Source organism: Peromyscus maniculatus, chromosome 5, assembly GCF_049852395.1.
Source record: "Peromyscus maniculatus bairdii isolate BWxNUB_F1_BW_parent chromosome 5, HU_Pman_BW_mat_3.1, whole genome shotgun sequence".
In the NCBI taxonomy this organism is placed as follows: Eukaryota; Metazoa; Chordata; class Mammalia; order Rodentia; family Cricetidae; genus Peromyscus; species Peromyscus maniculatus.
The window spans coordinates 55,956,484-55,979,582 of NC_134856.1; the positions used below are offsets into that span (position 1 = coordinate 55,956,484).

Sequence of the window (23,099 nt, forward strand, 5' to 3'; positions counted from 1 at the left end):
GCCAATGGACAGAATCGAATGATGTGCGGCCGACCCTGAGCCCGCCCCCAGTGCCCCTAAGCTCGTGGCCGCCAGCGAGGGGCGGAGTCTGCTCAGGGACGCTGCGCTTGCGCCTTGTGCATGGGTGGAATTTGCGCAAGCGCGGGAGGCCTCCTTCGGGCACCGGCACCTCGGGCTCCTCGTAGTGACTGTCGGGACCGTGGAGCCATCTGCTGCTGGAACTGTGGAGCTCAAGAAGGACGTGCATCCAGCCTCTCCGCTGCACACACAAGGCACTACACCGCCCTTCGGGAGGGATTCCCTGATCCGCAGCTCAGGGTCGTGCCAGAGCCCGGCATCCTGGAGTCTTCTGTATCCACAATCTGGCTTCTCTTATACGCACAATCTTGAGCCTCCTGCGCCCACAGTTTGAGGTCCTACAACCTGTGTGGGCCATCCAGCTTGCTTGAGGTGTCGGGCTGCAGGTGGATGTGCTGCATTCGAGATGGGCATTTTCAAATGCTGTCCTCTTTCCCAGGCTCTGCACAAGCAAGAATTTTGTCACTTTTCCTAGTTGAAATGGATTAACACATTTCTATGTTTTGTTGTTGTTTTATTTTTCGATAAAGGGTTTCCCTGTGTAGCCCTGGCTGTCCTGGAACTCACTCTGTAGACCAGGCTGGCCTCGAACTCACAGAGATCCGCCTGCCTCTGTCTCCTGAGTGCTGGGATTGAAGGCGTGCACCACCACCACCCGCCTTTTTTTTTTTTTTTAATTTTTATTTCATTTTTATTATGCCAAAATATGCATAGTAAAAATCTTGCCGTTTAACCTTTATGTTTTTAAGTTATAGTTTAGTATCATTTTTAAGTGACATTTAGAATCTTCAGTTGGTACAGCCATCACCAGTTTCCAGAACTTTCCATTCATTCTCCAACAGAAACAGATACAACTTCCCAGTTCCCCCATCTCTTAAAACTCCTGGATTTTGAACGGCTCAGACTTCAGAAGATGCAAGAGTACAGGATATGAAATACCCAGGCCACCAGTTCTGTTCCCAGGCGTGTAGATGGTACCAATTCTTTAACTGCCTTTGGTTGATGTTTTATACACAATAAAAGGGAACTGCTCTTCCTCCGTCTTGCTTTTTCCACTTGTGTGTGTGTGTTTTTTTTTCTTTTCTTTTTTTCTTTTGGTTTTTCCAGACAGGGTTTCTCTGTGTAGTTTTGGTGCCTGTCCTGGATCTCGATCTGTAGCCCAGGCTGGCCTCGAACTCACAGAGATCCGCCTGGCTCTGCCTCCTGAGTGCTGGGATTAAAGGCGTGCACCACCACTGCCCGGCTCCACTTGTGTGGTTCTTGAACAATTTTCAGCTCCACACCAAAACAACTTCCTCGTTGGTCTAGACTGTCTGACATTTATCCAAACTGCCCCCCCCAAGCCATGCACAGTGCGGCCCTTGCATTTTGTGCAAGTGTGCTTCTGTAGAAAGATTCCTGGAAGTGGATGGCTCAGCCAGGCAGCTATGTGCCTGGGGCGGTGCTGATAGCTGTTGGCACGCTGCCGTCTTGGAAGCTGAATCGGTTGTTCGCCTCTCTCCACGAGAGTAAGAGAGTGAGCAGACCTTCAGCGACACGGTGGACAGCCTGTCACATCGGAGTGTGACATCTACCCGTGGGGTCGCACTGTTGTTTCCTTGCTGAACGTCAGACGGCTCTTATTTTCAATTTCTCTTGCAGTCACTTTCCTGCTTCACAAAAATAGCCCCTAAGACTTCTCCAAAGGTGCCGTCTGCTTGCTCCAGAGGAAAAACAGTCTCGGTACCTTCCCTGAGCTACCTGGCAACGAGGATGGAGAGGGCACCCATGCACCTTAGTAATCCGCACCTGCCCATCTCGTGATGAGGAAGTGAAGGGCTTCCACAGAGTCTCCGTGTTAGACTCTGAGCTGGGCAAAAACCTGGGCTCCCGGGCACCTCACTTGTTCTACTGTTTATAATCATACTATTACATGGCATAAAGCCAGTGAACACAGCCAGGCCACACACTAGAAAGAATTGGCCAGGCAATGGTGGCACATGCTTTAAATCCCAGCACTTGGGAGGCAGAGGCAGGCAGATCTCTGAGTTCGAGGCCAGCCTGGTCTATAGAGTGAGTTCCAGGGCAGCCAAGCCTGTTACACAGAGAAACCCTGTCTCAAATAAACCAAAAGAAAAAAGAGAGAGAGAGAGAGAGAGAGAGAACTGACTCCTGTAAATTGCCCTCTGACTTCCACATGTATGCCACAGCATGTACATGCACACACAAACAAAATAAACACATAAATCTAAGAAGGGGGAAGAGAGAGAAAGTAATGGAGCTGAAGAAATGGATCTTCTGGCCAGGCTGCGGTGACTCACACCTTTAATCCCAGCACTCAGGAGGCAGAGCCATGGTGGATCTCGGTGAGTTCGAGGCCATCCTGGTCTACAGAGTGAGATCCAGGACAGGCACCAAAATTACACGGAGAAACCCTGTCTTGAAAAACCAAAAAAAAAAAAAAAAAAAAAAAAAAAAAGAAAGAAAGAAATGGATCTCCTGGAACTGGAGTTACAGACAGGTGTGAGCCTCCTTAAAGGTGCTGGGACTCAAACCCAGGCCCTCTGTAAGAATACTAAGTACTCTTTTAACTACTGAGCAATCTCTCCAGCCAATGGTGCAAGGCTTTAATCCCAGCATTTGAGAGACAGAAGCAGATGGAGCTCTGTGAGTTCATCACAAGTTGCAGGCCAGACATGGGTATGTAAGACCAAAGCTCCAGAATAAAATCAAGAGTGTTCTGCATGCTAGGCAATCACTCTACCAACTGAACCACATCCATATCCCCACAGGAGAGTTCCACACCAGCTCAACCTTTTGTGATGTTTTCAGACAAAAAGCAGACTCGGGAAAGTGGCAGGCAGACTTCTCTTCAGCCGATGTACATTGGGCACAGAGGAAGCCATTTATCCAGCCCCTGTCTTTGCCTGTTGAGACAAAGTCAACTGTTGACTATAACCCAGCTGTTGACTTTGTACTCACTATATAGCCTGCAGCATCACCGCCTGATAGAAGAGAATGTTTCTGGTTGTAGAGGTGGCTCTGGTTAGGAGCATGTACTGCCTTTGCAAAGGCCCGGAGTTCAGTTCCCAGCACCCACATGGGGTGGCTCACAAGTGCCTGTAACTCCAGCTCCACAGTATCTAATGACCACTTCTGGATGCTGTGGGCACCTGTATGCACATGTGCACCTGTACACACACACATACTTAAAAAGAAGATAACCTGCTGGATGGTGGTGGTGCACCTTGAGTCCTGCCTGCCACTTGCCCTGAGTCTGTTTTTGTCTGAAACCATCACAAAAGGTTGAGCTGGTGTGGAACTCTCCTATGGGGCTATGGATGTGGTTTAGCTGGTAGAGTGATTGCCTAACATGCAAAAAAATTCTTGTTTTTTTTTTTTTTCTGGAGTTTTGGTCTTACATATTCATGTCTGGCCTGCATCTTGTGATGTAGACCAGGCTGGTCTTGAATTCAGAGATCCACCTGCGTCTGTCTCTCAAATGCTGGGATTAAAGGCTTGCACCATGGGCTGGAGAGAGAGAGAGCTCAGTAGTTAAAGTACTCTTACAGAGGACTTGGGTTTGATTCTCAGCACCCACAAGGTAGTTCACACCTGTCTGTAACTCCAGTTCCAGCAGCCTTTAATCCCAGCACTCAGGAGGCAGAGGAGTCGGATTTCTGAGTTCAAGCCCAGCCTGGTCTACATAGTTCCAGGACAGCCAGGGCTACACAGAGAAACCCTGTCTCAGGAAAAAAAAAAAAAAAAACAACAACAAAAAAAAACCCACAAATAAATAAACAAACAAAAAAAACCAAAAAACTTAAAAAAAGAAGAGGGACAGGTAGATCTTTGTGAATTCAAGGCTAGCCTAGTCTACATAGCAAATTCAAGGCCAGCTGGGGCTACACAGTGAGACCCTGTCTCTACAAAATAAAAGCATTCAGTTAAAGAAAGAAGAGATTGAAGAGAATGCTTCAGTCTGGAAGGACAGTTACACCCACGGGAACTTTTGTGTGTTGTTATCAGGCACAGAGTCCAGGATCACTCACAGGCTGAAGGACCTCAGTGTCTGACATCATCCTGGAACCCTGTGTGCTTAAAGCTAAGAGTCAATGGGAAGTCACTTCTCTGTTCATCAATGTCATAGTGTCTGTCATGTGTGTGACAAGGATACACATGTCTGAGACACAGGAAGGCAGGGGCTTTGGGGAAAAGAGATGTGAGGGGAGTCCAGCTCCATACTGGGCTGGGAGGGAAATCCACCCAAGGCTGAGCATCGCCTCCATCTGCTGCACCTTGGAGCTTGGCCTGGACAGGCCGGCAGAGAGGACCAAAGTGCAGCTGTGATTTCCATACAGGCCTTTCTCCAGGCCAGGCACTGGGGACAGAAAACCTTCGAAAATGACCTAAAAGGGGAGGATACTGTTTGTGGATTTCTGTGTCCCTGTTCCTGTCCCTTTGAACTCGGGTCCCCAGGGAAGTTTTCAGAGGTCAACGTCTTTCCAGAGCAGTTGGCCTGGGCAACTGGAGAGACAAGGAGAGAGGCAGATTTCATCCAGGGGTTCTGGTCCTGTGTGAAAACCAGCACAGTGCAGGGCTGAACACATGCAGCCGGTCAAGCAGGTGGCTACAGGCTGCCAAGTGTCGCTGTGTTCAGGAGGAGCTGAAGTCGGACAGGACCCAGAGCGGAGGTGCAGCCTGGGCAGAACATGGGGAGGAAGAAAGATGGGGTTAGGGTGAGCATCAGGGAAGGAAAGAGGGAAGGAGACACGTTGGGGCTACCCTGGGCTGGAATTACCCTCCCTTGAGAAGAAAATTCCTTTCTTAGGCCAGGCCAGGAGAGAAGTCCTTAATCCCTCCTGAGTTCTGGGTTGGTACCTGGCCATCAGCCCGCAGGACTCTACCCCTGCCTCTCACTCCCCCCGTGTGTTCTTTGCCTGGGCTTTGGCCCTGGCACATCAGGCCCCTGCACTGGGTGACCTCTAGAGGCCCTTCTTTGTTTGAACTCTGTGACCAACATGACCTTTAGAACAGGTGTGAGCCACACTTCCTGTAAGGGGCCAGAGAGCAAATGCTATTCGTGTGTTGGGATGGGGGGTGCCGCAGGAAATGCCAGCAGCCTCAGACAAGGAGCAAATAAACAGACATGGCTTGTTCCAACACACCTACATAGACACCTCGGAGTGAATTTCAGGTCCTCTCCGGGTATCACAAAGAATTCTTTCAATTTTTTTAAAAATTGTGGCCAAATATATATACTAGCTTAGGTTAGACGTCTTGCCTAGCATGTCATCCCCAGCACTGGAGAAACAAGGGGTTTGATACACATCTGTAATCCCAGCACTTAGGAAGTGGAGACAGGAGGATTAAGAGTCAAGGTTATCCTCAGCTATATAGCAAATTGGAGGCCAACCTGGGATAATTGGAACATTGTCTCAAAAACAATTACAAACCATAAAATTAGCCACCATGGCTCGTTTACATACACAGTAGGTGATGTTGGACACACGCACATTGTGTGTAGCCATGACCTGCTTCCTTCCCCACAGCCCTTCAGCTGAAAAGAACTGTCTTCCGAACCAAACTTCACCATCTTCAGGAGTGACACTTGACCTTCTTCCCCGAGTCCCAGCTGTACCCACACCTTCCAGCCAAATTCGCATGTGGCTTCACCTCTTGGAGAGGGGCTGGAGTATATAAGTGGGAGGACTAGGGGAGAGGCCTCCATCTATACATCCACAGCCGGGGTGGAGGTCAGGCAGGGGTCATCATCTATGCTGGTGCAGACCTTCCAGTATGGCTGCTTTAAGATCACCCGCTCTCCTGCCTGTAACCCCTCACCCACTGCTCCATCAGTAAGACAAATAAACTCCTTAGTTCCCCAGAGTGAGCTTTGATGGAATTTTACCTTAGTTTGTCAAAGGGACCCTTAGTGAGTGGGGGTAGACATTGTTTATATCTCCCCCCCCCCGCCCCCCCGGAAGAATTTTAGGCACACAGCATAGCCAGCTGGCAGGACACAATGAAACCAAGGATGAGTTCTGGGAGAACAGCGGTGGCGTCCCTGAGATGGCTGATGAGACACAGCCGAAGCTGTGCTGCTGGAGGGTAGAGCATGGCCGGGCAGCAGTGATGCACGCCTTTAATCTCACACTCGGAGGCGGAGGCAGGTGGATCTCTGTGAGTCTCAGGCAAGCCTGGTCTACAGAGTTAGTTTCAGGAAAGCCAGGGCTACACAGAGAAACCCTGTCTTGAAAAAAACCAAAAAAATCAACTGGGGGTGGGGGGCAGACAAAAACCCAAACAAACAAAAATCCCCAAACCAAAAACTAACAACAAAGAAAAGGGTAGAGCATCTGAAGAGGGAATCTTGACGTGGCTTTCCATCCATGTGGCTTGTGGTAACGTGCCTCTTGGACATAGTGCAGAGGGTAATAAGAATCCGTCCCTGATGGGCTGGCTCAGACGAGACATTGGAGATAGTTTAGTGTCAACCTGACATAAGCTACAGTCACCCGAAAGGAGGGAACCTCAGTGGAGAAAATGCCTCCGTAAGCACTGGGCTGCAGGCAGGCCAGCCTGAGGGGCGCTAGAGCAGTTCTTCCCCTCCTCCTCCCCCTCCTCCTCCCCCTCCTCCTCCTCTTCTTTTTTGAGACACGGTCTCTCTGTGTAGCCCTGGCTGTCCTGGAACTCGCTCTATACATCAGGCTGGCCTCAAACTCACAGAGATCCGCCTGCCTCTGCCTTTGGAGTGCTGGGATTAAAGGCATGCGCTGCCACCACCAGCAGGCTATGGGCATTTTCTTAATTAGCAATTGATGGGGGAGACGGGCAATTTCATTGTGGGTGAGGCCACCCCCCAGCTGGTGGTCCTGGGTTATAAGCAAGCAGGCTGAGCAAGCTACAAGGAGCAAACCAGTAAGCAGCACCCCTCCACGGTCTCTGTATCGGCTCCTGCCTCCAAATTCCTGCCTGGTTTGAGTTCCTGCCTTGGCGTCTCAAGCCGAATAAACGCTTTCCTCCCCAAGTTGCTTTTGGTCATAGTGTTTTTATCACAGCAATAGAAACATTAACGAAGACCCTTGGCCATCGGCATGGGGGTTCTCGTGGATGTCAGGGGTTGGAGGACAGTAGAGAATAGAGTTAGGTGCTACTTAGGGAACTAGATATGAGGGAAGCAGTGTATGGTACCCAGGACAGGTGGCCTGAGAGGACAGTGTTCACTGATACTTAAGGAAGAACCGGACTCAGCAGGGACCTTGAATCTGGCTTGGAGCTTTGCTGTCTTTGCTGGCCCCTTGGTGGGGTAGGATCTTTATGAAGAAGGGAAGTGTCTTAGGCGAGTATGGTAGAGTGTTAGTGAAGTGGGAGATTGGCCTAGAGGAGATAAGAGAGAAGCAAATTAGAGGAAGAGAACTAGCTGGGTTATTTGGAGCAAATGAGTCCAGATTTGCCTGAGTTCTAAGGAAAAAATCGACAAAAAGATAAATTCTGTACTAAGAAGCTGCTGGAAGGCTCTGAAGCATGAGGAGCAGTCTACGAAAGGCATCGCGATAAAATCATACAGGTGGAGAAGAGCAAGCCTGACCCAGGGGTGGGCATTCTATCCCCTGACTAACCAGGGTACATGTCCCTCCTGCAAAAAGTTACAAAAAGGTCAAGACTGTCTACCCAGCCATGACCTCCTCCAGTAGCCAGGGGTGGCGGATGCAGAGGCGACAGCTGCCGCTACAGCAGTGCCAACGACGGAAAGCCCCTTGGACCCAGGGAGCCGGGAGCAGGGGAGAGCAAGGCATGGGTGGGGCCACTCGGCCCTGGGTAGAGCTGAGCAACCTGAGCCAGCCCCACGGGGTTCATCAGGGGTGGGGAGACACAGGGAGGCTGCACAGGGGGCTTCAGCATCTGGAGGCGGAAGGTTAGAGATTGAGGACTGTGGGGAGCTAATTTAGTGCCCCCTATCCACACAATTGTACCCAACCTTGATCTCTGGAGGAGGCAATTGATTCTAATGTGTGGACTTTTCCCATGCTGTGTTAGACCTTGCTCACCTTTGACCTTGCTGTCTTATTAGCTGTGAACTTCTGTGATGACCCGGCACTTACAATGGCTTTCAGAGGGCTTTGCCAGGGTTACCCTTGTAACCCCACTAATTGTTGGGTGGTTTGCAGACTTGGAAATCCATTTGAGATGTGTGGGTGCACCTGAAGGAGCAAGTGTGCGAAATCAGTTCAAAAGGGTTCGAGAGCCAGGTTCAGCCGTGCGTGACATTCTTGGGAGCTTTATGGCTGGGTAAGGTGCAGACGCTGCCCACCAACGTGGTTAAGACAAGCCTGCAATAACTTGGGTCTGTAAATGTTAAGGAGTAAATGGGAGGGGGGCATCTTGTGAGAGGGGAAACAGATGCTGCCTGAAACCGTGTTTTTTTGTTTTTGTTTTTCTGGGTTTTGTGTGTGAATGGTTTGTGTTTTTTTGTTTGTTTGTTTTTGTGTGTTTGTTTGTGTTGTTTTGTCTGAGGCAGGTTCTCACCATATAGCTCTAACTTGTCTAGAACTTGTTATGTAGACCAGGACATCCTTAACTCACAGAGATCCTTCTGCCTCTGCCTCCCAAGTAAAGTGTATACCACCACGCCCAGCCCATAAAGTTGTTGAGAACCCAGTGCCAGTCAGTGATGGTATTACCTCCCTAGCAGTTGTTGGCTACAGAGGCCTTAGAGGCCCCAGAAAGATAACACCTATTACCACAATTGCTGGTTGTATTTCAGAACAAAATGGTAAGAGCTTATTGCTGAAGACATTTTATGCTCTGGTCGCAGGACTTGGAGAAATGAAGCTAGGACTCAGTTGGCAGTTTCTTCTCCCTGCCAGCTAGCTCCTGGGTGCCAGAAGCTGCTGCTAAGGATGCTGAGGAGGACTAGGACCAAAAGTCCTACTCAGTTGTGGACCGGCACGCTTCACAGTGTGCCAGCTAGTGCAACAGTGGACCAAGTGGTTGTGAATAAACCTTTCTTAGTCAGGTGTGCTGGCACACGCCTTTAATCCCAGCACTCGGGAAGCAGAGACTGGTGGATTTCTGTGAGATCCAGGCCAGCTTGGTCTACAAAGTGAGTTCCAGGACAGCCAGAGCTACATATAGAGACAAAACAAACAGCCCCCCAAGTTTCTGAATGGCCTTAATGCCCTTCCAGAGGAGGAAATTCACATCTGGTACTGGAACCTTAGACAAAACACCATCACTAAGGAAGTCATGGGCACCAGTGGAGAGACAACTGCCATTGGTTTCTTAAATGATACACTCAATAAAAAAGTGCTTCCCTACATTAGTTTTTACTATTATAGCCGAAGATCATCAAAGCTGGCCTTGTTGACTATTGACCATCACTCTTGGAAGGAGGGGGCAAGAAGGGTCATGAGAACATCACCTGAGGATCAAACCATCCCTCCCAACAAATTGTATGCAAGTTTGCCTTATCTGCATGTGACTGGGGTCTCTGGCTAGGGCTAGATGGTATACTTGTGAGGGAAGAATTTGGGAAGGAGTCTCCACCTATAAATCCATAGGGAAGTCATCTGATGGCATAGTACCTTAGTTTGTTATTGGGATCATAGAAGTCGGGTAAATGCTGCTTCTGTCTTCCAAAGGGAAGGAATTTTAGCAACAGAAGATAAGGAGGGAGGGAGAAAGAGAGGGGTGGATGGAGGGAGGGAGAGAGAAGGAGGGGGGCAGAGAGAGCTTGAGTGACTCCCCAGAATGATGTCCCAGGCAATCACCAAAACAAGTGTCAGAGTTTTGGGGAAATGGTGGGATTCACATCACATGATTTAGCTCAACATAGCATGCAAGACAAAGCGTATGGAGGAGGCAGGTGTCTTAAATTAAGAGCTGTCAAGTGGGGGAAGATGGATCAGCAGTTAAGAGCGTTTGTTGCTTTTGCTAAGGATCAGGGTTCGATTCTCAGCTTCTACCTGGTGGCTTATAATTATCTGTAACTCCAATTTCAGGAGATCTGAGACTCTCTTCTGACCTCCATGGGCACCAGGCACACGTGGTGCACAGATATACAAGCAGGCAAACAACAGGTTACTTGTTTTTTTTTTTTTTTTTTTTTTTTTTTGTAAGACAGGGTTTTTCTGTGCAGCCCTGGCCATCCTGGAACTTGCTCTGTGAACCAGGCTGGCTTCAGACTCAGATCTGCCTGCCTCTGCCTCCCAAGTGCTGAGATTAAAGGCATGTGCCACCACTGCTCAGCTAACAGACTACTTCTTAGCTCTGTCCCAAAGAGAGCTGCAGGGAGGTATGGCCTGATTTATTCAGGGTATGGGGTCTGGCCTTTTAAAGTGACCACTGTCTTTAAGGGGCAGAATTATGTCCTAACAGAGTTTAAGGTACAGTCATACTGTGGTTTAAATGCCCGAAGGATCCATTTATCCTTCCTTTTCTTTTCCCTGGGTCTTCAGTCATGCTAGACCTGTCTTCTACCACTAAGCTATATCCCCAGCTAGAGATATATAAATAAGATATAAAATTCAGAGCCAAGGATAAACCTGGGCCTTAGATGTGTTCTTATTCCTGACATAGAACTGGAGCCCAGGCAGGCCTCGAACTCACAGAGATCCGCCTGCCTCTGCCTCCCAAGTGCTGGGATTAAAGGCGTGGGCCACCACCACCTGGTTTAAGGATTCTTTTCTGTTTGTTTGTTTTTTAAAGATTTATTTATTTATTTATTTATTTATTTATTTATTTATTTATTATGAACACAGAAGAGGGTGCCAGATCTCATTTCAGATGGTTGTGAGCCACCATGTGGATGTTGGGAATTGAACTCAGGACCTCTGGAAGAGTAGTCGGTGCTCTTAATCTCTGAGCCATCTCTCCAACCCTGTTTGTTTTTTGTTTTTGTTTTTTCAAGACAGGGTTTCTCTGCGTAGCTTTGTGCCTTTCCTGGAACTCACTCGGTAGTTCAGGCTGGCCTCAAACTCACAGAAATCTGCCTGCCTCTGCCTCCCAAGTGCTGAGATTAAAGGTGTGGGCCACCACTGCCCCGTTTAAGGATTCTTTTTTTCATATGTGTGTCTATATGTCAAATGTGTGTGGGTGTCCATGGAGGCCAGAAGAGGGCGTTGGATCCCCGGAGCTGGAGTTCCAGGTGGTTGTAAGGGGCCTGACGTGTCTGTCTTAACTCCTAAGCCATGTCTCCAGTGCCAGCGTTTCTTGTAGATATGGAGAAGCCAGCCATAGGACTAACTCAGCAGACACTGGATGTTCAGGGCTGGGCGGGAAGGGTGTGGCTGCTTACCTCAGCAGCCATGCACTCTCCTTGGATGTTCCACAGCCGCAGCACCCTGGAAACTTGTGTTCCATCGAGCTTCGCCAGAGAGCTATACTTAGCCATGTGGGTGTGGCCAGGAATGGGTGCTCTGAGTATAGATAGTAACAAGTGAGCTATTTCAAGCATCTAGAGAAGCCCCTAGAATATTCCAAGGCCAAAATGATATTTATAGAATCCACCGGGCTTTTGGAAGCAAAAGCCATAACCTTAGCACCTCTTTGGCTTTCTGAACAGGCTTCTTTCAGCAGGTTATGCGGAGAAGGACTGGGTCACCCGGAGGCCTGCTGTCCCTCATACACCTGTTTCCAGAAAGCCAAGGATGATCTTTAATTTCCACCCTGACTGGAAGAGCAGTGGAGACCCTCAGACCCCAGACGTTCTCTCTGCAGGTACCTGTCCTCTGAGCAAACAGCCGCACACGGGGAGAACGGCCAGCACTTCGGAGGAGCCAGCTTACAGATGTTATATGTTTACCTTGTTCATCAGTGAGCTTGGAGGCCTCTGCTTTCAATAGACACAATTGGGCCGTGACTAAATTACCTGCTTTCCAACTCTCCTCGGCTCATGTCCCTCCTCGTCCCCTGCTCATGCTTTGGAGAATGGCTCTAACAAAATGACCAGAAGGTTTCTCAAAAGACCCTACTGAGAGCTGGGCAGTGATGGTGCACGCCTTTAATTCCCAGCACTTGGGAGGCAGAGCTGTGAGTTTGAGGCCAGATCGAGATCCAGGACAGGCACCAAAACTACACAGAGAAACCCTGTCTCAAAAAACCAAAAATAAAATAAATAAAAAATAAAAAAGACCCTCCTGGGAATGTGGGGCTTTGAAGAGTAATTTGGTAGAAGGGGACAGACAAGAAAGGCAAAAAAAAAAAAAAAAGGCTGGCCAAGCACCTTGTGGGGACCCGCCCCCCAACTCCCTGACCCTCGTTCTGCAGGTCAGGGACTGGGCCAGAAATCAAGTGAGAAGTAAACAACCTCAGTTCCTTTGCTGTGCTGTGTGAAATAAGGTGAGACTTTGGAGGAGGAAGCCACGGAGCGCCAGGCTGGCTGAGCAGGCACAGGTGTCTGCAGGCGGGGCCGCTCGGCCGCCGTGGCCTGACTTCGGCCTGGCCTGCCGAGTGGAAAGTCCTCCATTCATCCCGTATCAGTTCCCTGGCAGGTGCCCTCCTCCTGCTCCTCTGCCAACCCCCACCCTCTGCTACCTCAGCCCTCCAACAGCCCAGATATAAATACAAGAGCATTTTCCATGGGCTGGAACCAAAGGGGGAAAACATTCCACTTTATTTTAGGCTGTGAGATTCCCTGCTTCATGCCGACAGGTGCGACAGCCCCATTTAGACATGAGAAACCAGAAATAGGACACAATCTACAATATAGCTTCCTCTGGGCATCTGGATGCTATTTTAAAAGAGCGCTCCTGTGAGAAATCCAGGCTCATGTTGGTTAGAGCTCTGAGGGCCCCTCTGCCTGGGGAATCTTGACCTGCTTACAGAGGCCAGACATTTGGGGACAAGGTTCCTTCTTTTGCTTTGACAGAGAGATGAAGAGGAGGTGTGTGTGTGTGGGGGGGGAGGTTCTTACCCAACCTTTGAAGCTATTTCAGGTAATTGACTAACTCATGGTCCTGTGTAGATTTTTGAGAAGGGATCATTTAGACCCCTTTGCCTTGCTCTAAAAGTGAGGGTCAGTCACAGGGAAGGTGACTTGTCAACACATGTTCTGGGATGTTTGGACTGAACAGCACTCCTCCATTCCAAATCCATGTCAAAATCCTAACCCCTAGAACCTTAGACTGCAACCTGAAGTGGATCTTTGCAGATGTTAAGATAAGGTCACTCTGGAGAGACTCACAGGACAGGGCAGTGTGATGGCTAAGGCAGAAACGGAGGAACTCTTCCTACAAGCCAAAGACAAGATTCACCTCCGCCCTGAAGGTCTCTTTGGGCTGGGACTTCTGGCCTCCAGAACTTTTGGTGGGTGCTTTTCCATTCAGAGGATACCCTCATGTCCAGTTCCTACCCATCCCCCTGGAAGGCAGTGCTCTTGGTCTGAAGACATGAGTGTGTCTGTCTCGTGTGTCCCTTCACCAGCTGGCATAGGTCTGGTGCAGTCAGCCTGCAATCATCTTTCTCACGGGAGTCTGGGCGGGGTATTTATGCATTTGCAGCCGCTCCTGGTGTAGAAGCCCAACCTCAAGGTAACATTCCTAAGCCAGAAATGGTGCTCACCCCTATAATCCCAGAACTTGGGAGGCTGAGGCAGGAGGACTGCTGTGAGCTCAAGGCCAATGTGGGTTATAGACTGAGACTGTTTGAGACTTTCTCCAAATAGATTAAGTTTCCTTTGGGAGGTCCCTAAGGCCTCTTAGGGAGCTATCCCTCACACCAGCAAACCACAGCCAGATGCTCATTACCGAGCCTGGCCTGAAGCAGCTGCAAAATCAGAGGTAAAGGTACCTGCATGACCCGTGGGCTTTCTAGCAGGCTCCTGGAAGCTCAGAAGAAGCTGGGCCTTGGTTACTGAGCCTGAACAAAGGATGCTGGCTCATGTCCCTTGTTCTGGGCCAGAAGTGGATTGCCCGATAGCCTCTTACCTAAGAAGGTGTCAAGAATTCTCTCTTGCGGACTCTGTGGGATTCCTTTCTCTGTCCAAATGCCAACTAGAGTCAATCAGATCCAATGGAAAAAGCAAGTCCTTCCCTGTTCTATGCTCAGGATGCTACTCAGCTGCACACAGTATTCCTACCAGTTCTCAGCCTTGGTCCTGTCCAAGCATCCTCCACGGGCCCTTAACCCTGGTGTGAGTTGTAGGCTCAGCTTCATTTTCCAGGCCAAGCCACTTCATGCAGCTTCTCTCTCAGGTTCCATTTCCAGTGAAGGCCCCAGCCTCACAGGGCTCTGAAATGCTCCCACAAGATGCCCTCAGTCTCCTGCCTGCTCTGTGCCCAGAAAGGCCCAGGTTATCTGGAATCCCATTGCCCCTGGAGAATTCTGCCTCTCCACAGATCCAAGTGGACTGGTAAAGACTCCAGACTTCAAGGCTCAAGACAGGAGGCCTGAGTATGGAGGCTCTTCATTCACTACCTCACGGCTGCTCTCCTGAGACATTAAGCAGTCACTGAGGCCAGCTCCAAGCAGGACAATGGAGATGAGGCAGGACCTGGCATCAGCCCAATCCTCCCTGGCCCTGCCTCATCTCAGGGGGAGGAGCCAGGACATATGTGTGCTCATGTGTGTGAATGCATGTGCACATAAGGGGTAAGAGAAAATGTGTCTCCAACCCAAGGGCAAAGGCAAGTGAGGCTGGCTGAGAGGTAGCTGTGCTTCCCAAGGTTATACAGACACTGTGCTCTCCTCAAGTAAAAATGATCGTTTTAAGTTGCACACAGAGGGACCCAGGTGGCCAGGCTCACTGGTGTCATGGTGGGATTTGTCCAGTGTTAGCCACTTCCCAACAGTCTCTCCTTCTTGGAATAGGTCCAGCAGACAGGCCAAGCTGAACATTAAACTGTTGGTTCTTGTTTTGGTGAGTCTGGTGGTGATACATCTACTCTGAATGTAGGCCTGGGGGAAAGATGCCTCAAGGTTCCACTGGGCTTCTTCGTTCTGGCTGGACACAGGCAACAGTAGCCTGGGCCCTGCCTCCTCTGGTTGTCCTGGATGGCATAGAGCCACTGAGAATATAGTCAATCTTGGTCCCTCCACCTTGCTGTGCCTCTAAGGGCCAGAACAGCAGCCAGCTTCCTCATGCCGTGCCAAGAGAGACATGCGGGAGAAAGCCTTGGAGCAGACAGTACAGCGGTACTTCTTGGTACCAGCATGGGTCTGCAGATGAGCCCGCAGGTTGGAGCGGTCAGCAAAGGCCCTGCTGCAGTGAGGACAAGTATAGGGCTTCTCACCTGTGGGAGGAAGATGGGAAGTCAGGTGAGTGACCACAGCCAGGACAATCCCACAGACAGTGGCCAAAGGTGAAATGTGCCTGTCTATTAATGAGTAACTTGCCTCTGCCCTCCAAATGCTCATCACAGCCCTAGCACCCAAGGTCAGAGCCCTTTGGACAACCAGAATGTCACTCTGGGCAGAATCACAGTATCAGAGGCTCTTCTGAGGCAAAGGCACAGTGTGGCTGCTCCTCTGTCTCTACCAAGCCCTGGGTGCTCAGTTCTGACCATGAGAAGTACTGGGAGCCTCTGGCAGCCCTTCCTGGCCACTGGCCAGCATAATATTGAGCCACTGTGAGGGCAGAGCTGGATGGAGTAAGCCATACTCCTGGACACAGGCACCATCTCCAATCAGGGCCACCAAGGATTGGGACAAAATCTTTCTGCTGGGACCTTGGCTTCCAGGATAACCCTTCCAAGTGGAAAGGGAGGGGGTCATTGAGTGTTGTCTGTCTGGTCTGCAGCCCACAAGGGGCACTTATATCCTAGCTGGTTACAGCTCTCCAAATCCAGAGTCTGCCCTTCCTGTTGGAGTCTCCACAGTGGCCAGGCTTCCTCACCTTCACACACTTCGCTGGCTCTGAAGCCACCAAACGTGGGGACAGGCTCCACTGGAGCCCTGCAATCCTCAGTCTCATCTTTCAAGAGACACCTGCTCCCTGACAGCTTCCCTGCTCATAAAGAAGGCCTCTGCAAAGATGACTGAGTTACGATGAGGCCACTTGGGTGGACCCTGGTTTCATGACTTGCAAGGGTCTCCTTCCCCTTACAGCAGATGTGGTCAGTTGCCAATGAGTAAGGCGGCTTCCAGGAGACAAGAGAGGCAAGTAAGTGGCATTCCTATAATCTTTGGGGAGAATGTGGCCTGGCCATGCCTGGATTTCAGGTTTCTGGCCTCGGGACCTTGAGAGGATATGTCTGTGGTGTTCTTCATCTGTGGAGCTGTCCGTCAGCATTTGCACAAGGTGCAAGGACCCTGCCAACGATGGGACCAGCCTCTCTTTTCTTCTGCCCATGGTCCAGCCCCTTCCCCAACCTGTATCCCTTTTCTGGATTGCAGCCTTGCCCGTCCTACCTGTATGGGTGCGGATGTGGCCCTGGAGCAGCCAGGGCCTGGAGAAGGCCTTGCCGCATACCTTGCAGATGCAGGGCAGCGTGTGGGTGCGGATGTGCATCTTGAGGGCCCCCAGGCTGGCATACTCCTTGTCGCAGTACCTGCAGGTGAAGGCAGGCCCAGCCGACAGATGGCAGTGCAGCTGCTGGTGCCTGGCCAGGCCGGCCAGTGTATGATAGGGCCTGTGGCAGTGGATGCATTCAAAACTACCTGGGACTCGCGATGTTCCCTCGGCCCTTAGTTGTTTATCTAGAGCTCCATCTGGGCCCAGGATTGGGGGCCATCGTGTGGGCAGCACCAACAGTGAGGGCAGATTGAAACTGTCTTTGAGGGGAACACTGGGGGCCTGGCCCGCCCGAGGGCCCACCCAGCCGGTTTCCTGGGGTTTGGGCCCAGAGGCTCCCAGGGCTTCCCCAGGGTGTGACAGAAGAGGCCGAGAGATGCAGGCGACGGCAGACGTGCTGTCCCAGGGCTGCAGAGGGTCACGAGGAGTGGAAGGGGCCTCCTCATCTGGAAGGTGGCAGGATCCCACCGGCTCCTCACAGGCAGGGCCGGAGCCATTAGCCTCTAGAAGGGCAGTGGGGGAGAGAGAATACATCGTGAGAAATGAGGCCATAAGGCCTGGCTTCCAAACGTCTGCTCACTTACCTAACTGCAGTCTGGCCTGTCTTATCAGCAGCCAACAGGAAGCCAGAGTTACGCGTGCCTACCACGAACCCATCATACCCAGAGAACCAGGCTTCCCCACCTTCGCCTACTGCTCTGGTCCATCCATGCAAGGTGGTAGTGGCGGGAGGCAAAAGCTGGGGAATGCATGAACTAGACAAGTCCGGACACTAGAACGTGAACTGAACTTCCTTGTCTAAAATGAGGAAAGGGAACTATCTTCTAGGACCTCCAGGGCCTAGGAACATAAACAGTCCAGCAGCCAGTCATGGTGGTACACACCTGCAAACCTAGCTCTCAGGAGACTAAGTCAGGAGGATTCTAAGTCTGAGCCAGCCTGGGCTACCTAGGACACCCCAAGAATCAGCTCCTCACAGGAGTCCTTGCTCTAAGTCTGTGTCTGGGCAGCTTGTCTAAGGAGACCCGGTCCCACATCTGGACAGTGGGCAGCAGCTGGGGCCAGCACCCTTAGGCTCCCACACAGATGAGCTCAGAACAAAAGGAACCTGGTTTAAAAAAAAAAAAAAGTCACCCACCCCCACAGCAATTAGCCTCCAGTGGCGTCAGCCACCCCTGTGGCGTCTGCTTGAGTGTGTCATGATATGCTGTGCTCAGACACATCCTTGGCCACTGCACAGCACATACTTGCTACTTGTCAACATGCATGAACATGCCCAGCCAGGCAAGTGGCTGGAGCTGGTGGCTGCTGCTCTACTAGGCAGCATCAGATCTAAGTCCCGGTTTTGTGTGTCTTTTGGTTGTGGCTCCTGCATTTGTGGCCAGAATTTCATGTGTTTAATCAAATAATGCCAGTATCCCTCCCCCACGCAAAGAGACCAGGCTGCAAATAAGAGGCAAATTTTGGATTCTCCAAAGACAGACGCACTAATCAGCTCTTCATCCACTTCTTCTACATGTGCTCAGACAAATCTCTACCCTTGTTTTTGCCTCGATGACTTTGTTTTGGGTAGAAGTGGCTGTCCACAGGTTGGGAGGGGAGAGTCCCAAATGAAATGTGTTGTGGAATATTAATTTAAAATGTGTTATATCTGTTTATGCTGTGGAACGTTTGTTTAACGATGTAAAGATGTGTTACATTGGTTTGACTAAATAAAATTAACCTGCAGCCAGGAGGCTGAATCAGCAACTAGCTGACAGGAAGTGGTAGGGAGGAACCATGTGCAGCTGGGGTTCTTAAGTGGGGGCCAAGCAGAAGGATGCTGGGTTTTGGGGAGATGTGAGCAAGGAGAGGAGGTGAGCTACTTGCTATTCGGCCTCTCTGAGCGAGCAGAATTTCACCTTAACCTTTGAATCTTGAGTTCTTTAGAGGGAGAGATGTAGATAAAGTTCCCTTCGGCAAATGTGGTAGAGCTGGTGCCTGAGGGAACAGAATTCCTGCCGGCTGTGGCCCTCGCGGCTGACGGCTGCTGGTAGCTGTGGGGTTGCAGTTGCTGATTAGGACTGCCGTTGCTTAAGGGGCAGCCACTATATTTAGTGAAAAACAACAAAAATGCTTGATTAGAATCTAGTATATGTACAAAGAAAGTGTCATCAGCTTCACGATGAAAAGTCTAACAGCACGATTTAAAAACAGGCACAAAAGGGTGCGAGCATAGCTCAGTCGGTAGTGCTCGCCTAGCGCACAAGAAGTTCTGGGCGCCTTCTCCAAACTGGGTGTAGCATTGCACACTTGTAATCCTAATTAGGGAGGTAGAAGCAGAATGACCAGAAGTTGAAAGTCGTCCTCAGCTACATAGAGTTCAAGGTTAGCCTGGGATACACGGGACATCCCCTCTCAAAAATAGTGTGTGTGGGGGGGATATAGGAATATCTATTTCTCCAAAGACAATACACAAGGGAGGTTGGCAAGGTGGTTCAGCAGGTAAACACGTTTGCAGCGAACTCTGACAGCCTGAGTTTTGTCCTGACCCACATGATCAGAGGAGATGGTGGCTCCTGCATGGTAGGCTCTGACTTCCACGTACATGCCATGATACGCACGTGTCCACACCCACCCACAAATAATAATAAAAAAAAAGACGAACATTTTAAAAAGGATATACAAGTGGGCAATCACACTTAATATAATAATAATATTATTATTAATAATAATCACACAAGAAAATGCCCAACATCATTAGACAACAGAAAAATGCAAATTAAAACCACGTTAAGATACCCCTTCTTAGTACAACGATGGCTAGAACTTAAGGAAAAAGACCCCAGCCAGTGTTGGTGAGGATGTGGAGAAGCAGAAAGCTAAACCCTTCACTCTCCCCACACCTGCGCTCTTTCACACATTCCCCCTAACTATGTAGCCAGCACATCACACTCCGAATTAGGGGAGGAGAGAGCAGGATAGCTAAGAGGCTCTCGGTAGAGTTCTGGACAACAGAGTGGGGCCACCATCCTGGAAAGTTTCACTGGGGTCCTGCCTGCAGGCAAATCTCTACAGCTGAGACGCAGGCACGACCAGATTTAAACCCTGTCTGTGTTCTGGGCCCACTCCACAGGCAGAGGAAAGGGACCCATGGCGGTGGCGGGGGTGGGGGATGGGGGTGGGTGGGGGGAGGGGGAGGTTCCAGGAAGATGAGGGTCTCAGTGCTCTCTGGCTCATGGAATCTCTGAGGCCCCTAAAAGGCATTTACGTAAGAGGAGGGAGGGGCCCCGACCTCAGCACCTCAGGTCTTATTCCAGGGTAACATCCTGATAAGAAGAGAGTCACTGGGACCATGGGGTCCTGGGAAAGCCAAGAGGGAACGCAAAGGCGTCAAGGCTGTCCTGGAAAACCCCTTATCCTCCAACAGGGCCGGCCCTGCAGGGCACCTGACTTGTTCATTTAAGTGGTAAGCTGGGGGTGTGCTGGAGGAGTGCACCCTAAGGTCTTAAACTTTGAAAGCTATGGCTTGAGGCTAGAGGTGTGGTTCCATGATCTAGTGCTTGACTAACCGTGTATGAGGCACCGATTGCATCGTTAGCACAAGAAAAACACCACATTCACTGGAAATACAACTTTCCACCTCCTCCGTAAGGAGACCCCCCACCCAACTAAAAGGAGACTTTTAGCCACTCTAGTAGTTTCTCTTCTGTCACAAAATTACAAGTGGTGACGCATCAAATTGAATTCAAAATGTTCCCTGAAGAGCAGGGTCCTAGATAGCACCCCCTAGTGGCAGCATGGCTGACGGGGTCCGATCCAAGGGGAACCCCCCCACACACACACACACACTGGGGTTCTGGGTAAGACTCAGGGGTGCTGGCCTGAGCCCTGAGATCCACGGTACCCACCAGGCTCTGCGCATGTCCCTAGTGGGTCTTTTCCAAAGAGCTGTCCACTTGGGTGGGGATGGCTCTGACCTACTGCAGCAGGGTGGCTCTGAGAGCTAAGGGTGCTTCAGACCTCAAGCCCTGGAGCCTAGCAGGAATGGTGAACACCTGAGCCTGTGTGTGGAGGGTGGCTCTGCCCTGGTCACTGCACCAGGAGAGCAAGGTTCTGCTTGCTCTGTCAGTGAACTCCCCACTCCCAAGTAGGATGCTCGGGGTGGGGGGTGAGGGGTCGGGGGGAGTCCTGCCTTTTCTCACCAGCCACCCTCTGCGGGTAGGACAAATTTCCCGGCTGTGGTCAGTGAGGCCCTCTCTGGGTGGGTGTATACAGCGCCTGGGACACAGTTTAAGTTTGGCCCCTTCCAGGCCTGCAGGAGAGGCCTGCAGGGTCTTAGCCGGAGCTGTAGTGTTGGCAGTACACAGGGAGAGGCGCTCCAGGGAGACCCGGGGCTCGGGAAACTTCTCCAAGTGGGGAGAAGGGCCTCCAGGTGTGTCCAAGTCTCCCGAAGAAGCAGAGAAGGTGCCCTGAGCACATCCCTCTGGGAGCCCTAGTCTTAGCCCAGAAGGGAACCTCGTCCCTGGGTGTGCTGGACAACTTGACCCTCTTCCCTTCTCACCTGGGAGAGGTGTGACCCAGCTCCCAAGGACTTCCCAGTTGCCTCCTTCCCTGCAGCGCTGAGAGCTGGGGACAGAGATCCAGCCAACCCCTACCTCTCCGTGTCTCCAGTTGCCCGTAGTTGGGGACCCTGTGACTGGAGTGCGTTTTCACCAGGAAGGAGCGCGGCATGGTCTCCTCCCTAGAGGCGGCAGAATCTCGAGCCCGCAGCGGGATACGGGGTGTAGGGTCCGCGCGGTGCCCGCGGGCAGCGCGGCCGGCAGGTGCGAGAAGGGTCAGGTTCATTAGCATAGCGCCCCTCCTCGGCCAACCAGCGCGGAGCGCGGCGGGGCGGGGCCGCGAAGCCACGCCCAGGACAGGTGCGCGGGCGGGGAACCCGCCGCGTGGTCGGCGGTGTCTGCCCCACGGGACTTGGCTGGCCCGCGCCGCGGTCACGCACCGACCCTGCGGGGGCTGGTCATCGACCTGCCATGGATGAAAGAGCAGAGTTCAGGGTTGGGTGACAGTGACAAGCCAACTTGAACAAGCTTGTCTCTATCCTCTGCAGCATCCTTCATGCCGCCCATGCCCCGGAGAAGTGGAACAGCCCTGTCTGGTGGTTTAGGTTCTCCATGAGGGTGTTTACGACTTTCGGGGTAGTGGCTGAGTAGCAGGGCTGTCTGGCCAGAAATGAGCTTTACCCTCTAACACGCCATTCCTTGGCATCTGTGGGCTGAGGTGGGGAGAGAAGGTGAATCTTCAGAGACAGTGGGGGAAGAGGCTGAGTCACCCTGGCATTCGGAGCACAGTAGCTGGAGTCATTCCGTTCTACTTTCATAGAAGACCAAGGTTCTCAGGGGGTCTGTGGACAACAGAACGAGGCCCAGCCCACACTTCTGGCTGGTTAGATGCGGCTGTGAGTACTCATTTGTTGATCTGTAAGAAAGTGTGGAAACAGGACATCTGTAGGGAGGCTCACTGAGGACACACGCCGGCTGGCTGCCCATTCACCTGTTCTTTGGACTTGTAAGAGTTCTATTTGTAGTCTTTCGTACCTCTCTCCTCCCGGGCATAGATAAGGCCTATGGTTCCTGAACCAGCTCCCACCTACCCCTTGTGTGGTCTTTGGCCAATCATCCAAACTCATCTCCTAACACCCTTAATGAGGGATGATCTGGCACACCTGAGGGGAACTGCCAGCCTCGAGAACGAGTTCTGGGCCCACCTTTGAGGCATTCACAAGCTGTTACCCTGAAGGAGGTTGGAGGTCCTCACTTCTCAGACCCCTCACCTTGTGGTTGGGCAAGGTCTTTCTTCAGCTGTGAGTCACAGTTACAACCACAGGGCCCCATGCAGGCCCAGGAGGAAGGCGTAGTTGTCTCCATTACCAGGGTTTACAGTTCTAAGTCCCTTGCAGTGGGAAGCCTCTCCAATGGGAAAGAGATTTGCCTCAGCCAGCACAAATCTCTTCAGGGAGACATGCTGTTTAGATACCCGGGCCTTACCTACTGCCTACATGCTGTGCTGGTCATTCACCTCCTTTAGCAGAAACTCGGGTTTGGGAATCAACTCATAGGCTTCAGCCATGCTCTGTAGGTCCCATGCAGCTCCCAGCAACCCCAAGAAGCATGTGTGGAGCAGGCCGCAGGACAACCAGCAGCCCTGACAACAGTGAGGCAGACACCCACCCCTTTATCACAGTGACAACCAACTCCAAATGCGGCCTTGCTGGGGGCTTCCACTAACATGCCCACAAGAGAAGTCATGGTTCGCCCATGTCCTGATCCCTGATGTACTGACTGAGCTGGTAGAGGGTGTCATGGGTTGGACTGTGTCAATTCAATGGGATACAACTGTGTGATGTGATTCAAATGTCGTCTTTGCAGATGTTGCTGATTCAAGACAAGGTCATTAGTTTGGGTTCTAATCTAATGATTAATGTCCTAACAAAGAGGGTAATTAGACTTAAGTGTGCACAGTGTAGGGAGCCACCTGTTGTTAGGACCGGGGTTGTACAGGGTCAGCGCGAGGGTCAGGACGGAGTCCCAAGGCCTGAGCAGTGAGCAGC

At 51.2% G+C, this 23,099-nt stretch overlaps 1 protein-coding gene across 1 annotated transcript; it reads right to left on the bottom strand.

Annotated features, from left to right (window-relative positions):
• Positions 1–12,632: 12,632 nt before the first annotated feature.
• Positions 12,633–21,304, bottom strand: Snai3 (snail family transcriptional repressor 3). The gene is made up of 3 exons (XM_006987387.4): positions 21,148–21,304; positions 16,408–17,013; positions 12,633–15,290 (listed from the first exon to the last, which is right to left on the bottom strand). Exons 1-3 carry the CDS (start codon positions 21,221–21,223, stop codon positions 15,109–15,111), a joined length of 864 nt encoding a protein of 287 aa, XP_006987449.1. The 5' UTR covers positions 21,224–21,304; the 3' UTR covers positions 12,633–15,108.
• Between the last annotated feature and the right edge of the window lie 1,795 nt (positions 21,305–23,099).

Bases quoted from the DNA above. Each gene is read 5' to 3' on its own strand.
- Snai3 (XM_006987387.4), bottom strand. From the start codon at position 21,223: ATGCCGCGCTCCTTCCTGGTGAAAACGCACTCCAGTCACAGGGTCCCC. The intron at 17,014-21,147 runs GTAGGGGTTGGC...CTGCCCTTCTAG, and splicing joins GCAACTGGAGACACGGAGAG to AGGCTAATGGCTCCGGCCCT. The intron at 15,291-16,407 runs GTAGGACGGGCA...TTCCTCCCACAG, and splicing joins CCACATCCGCACCCATACAG to GTGAGAAGCCCTATACTTGT.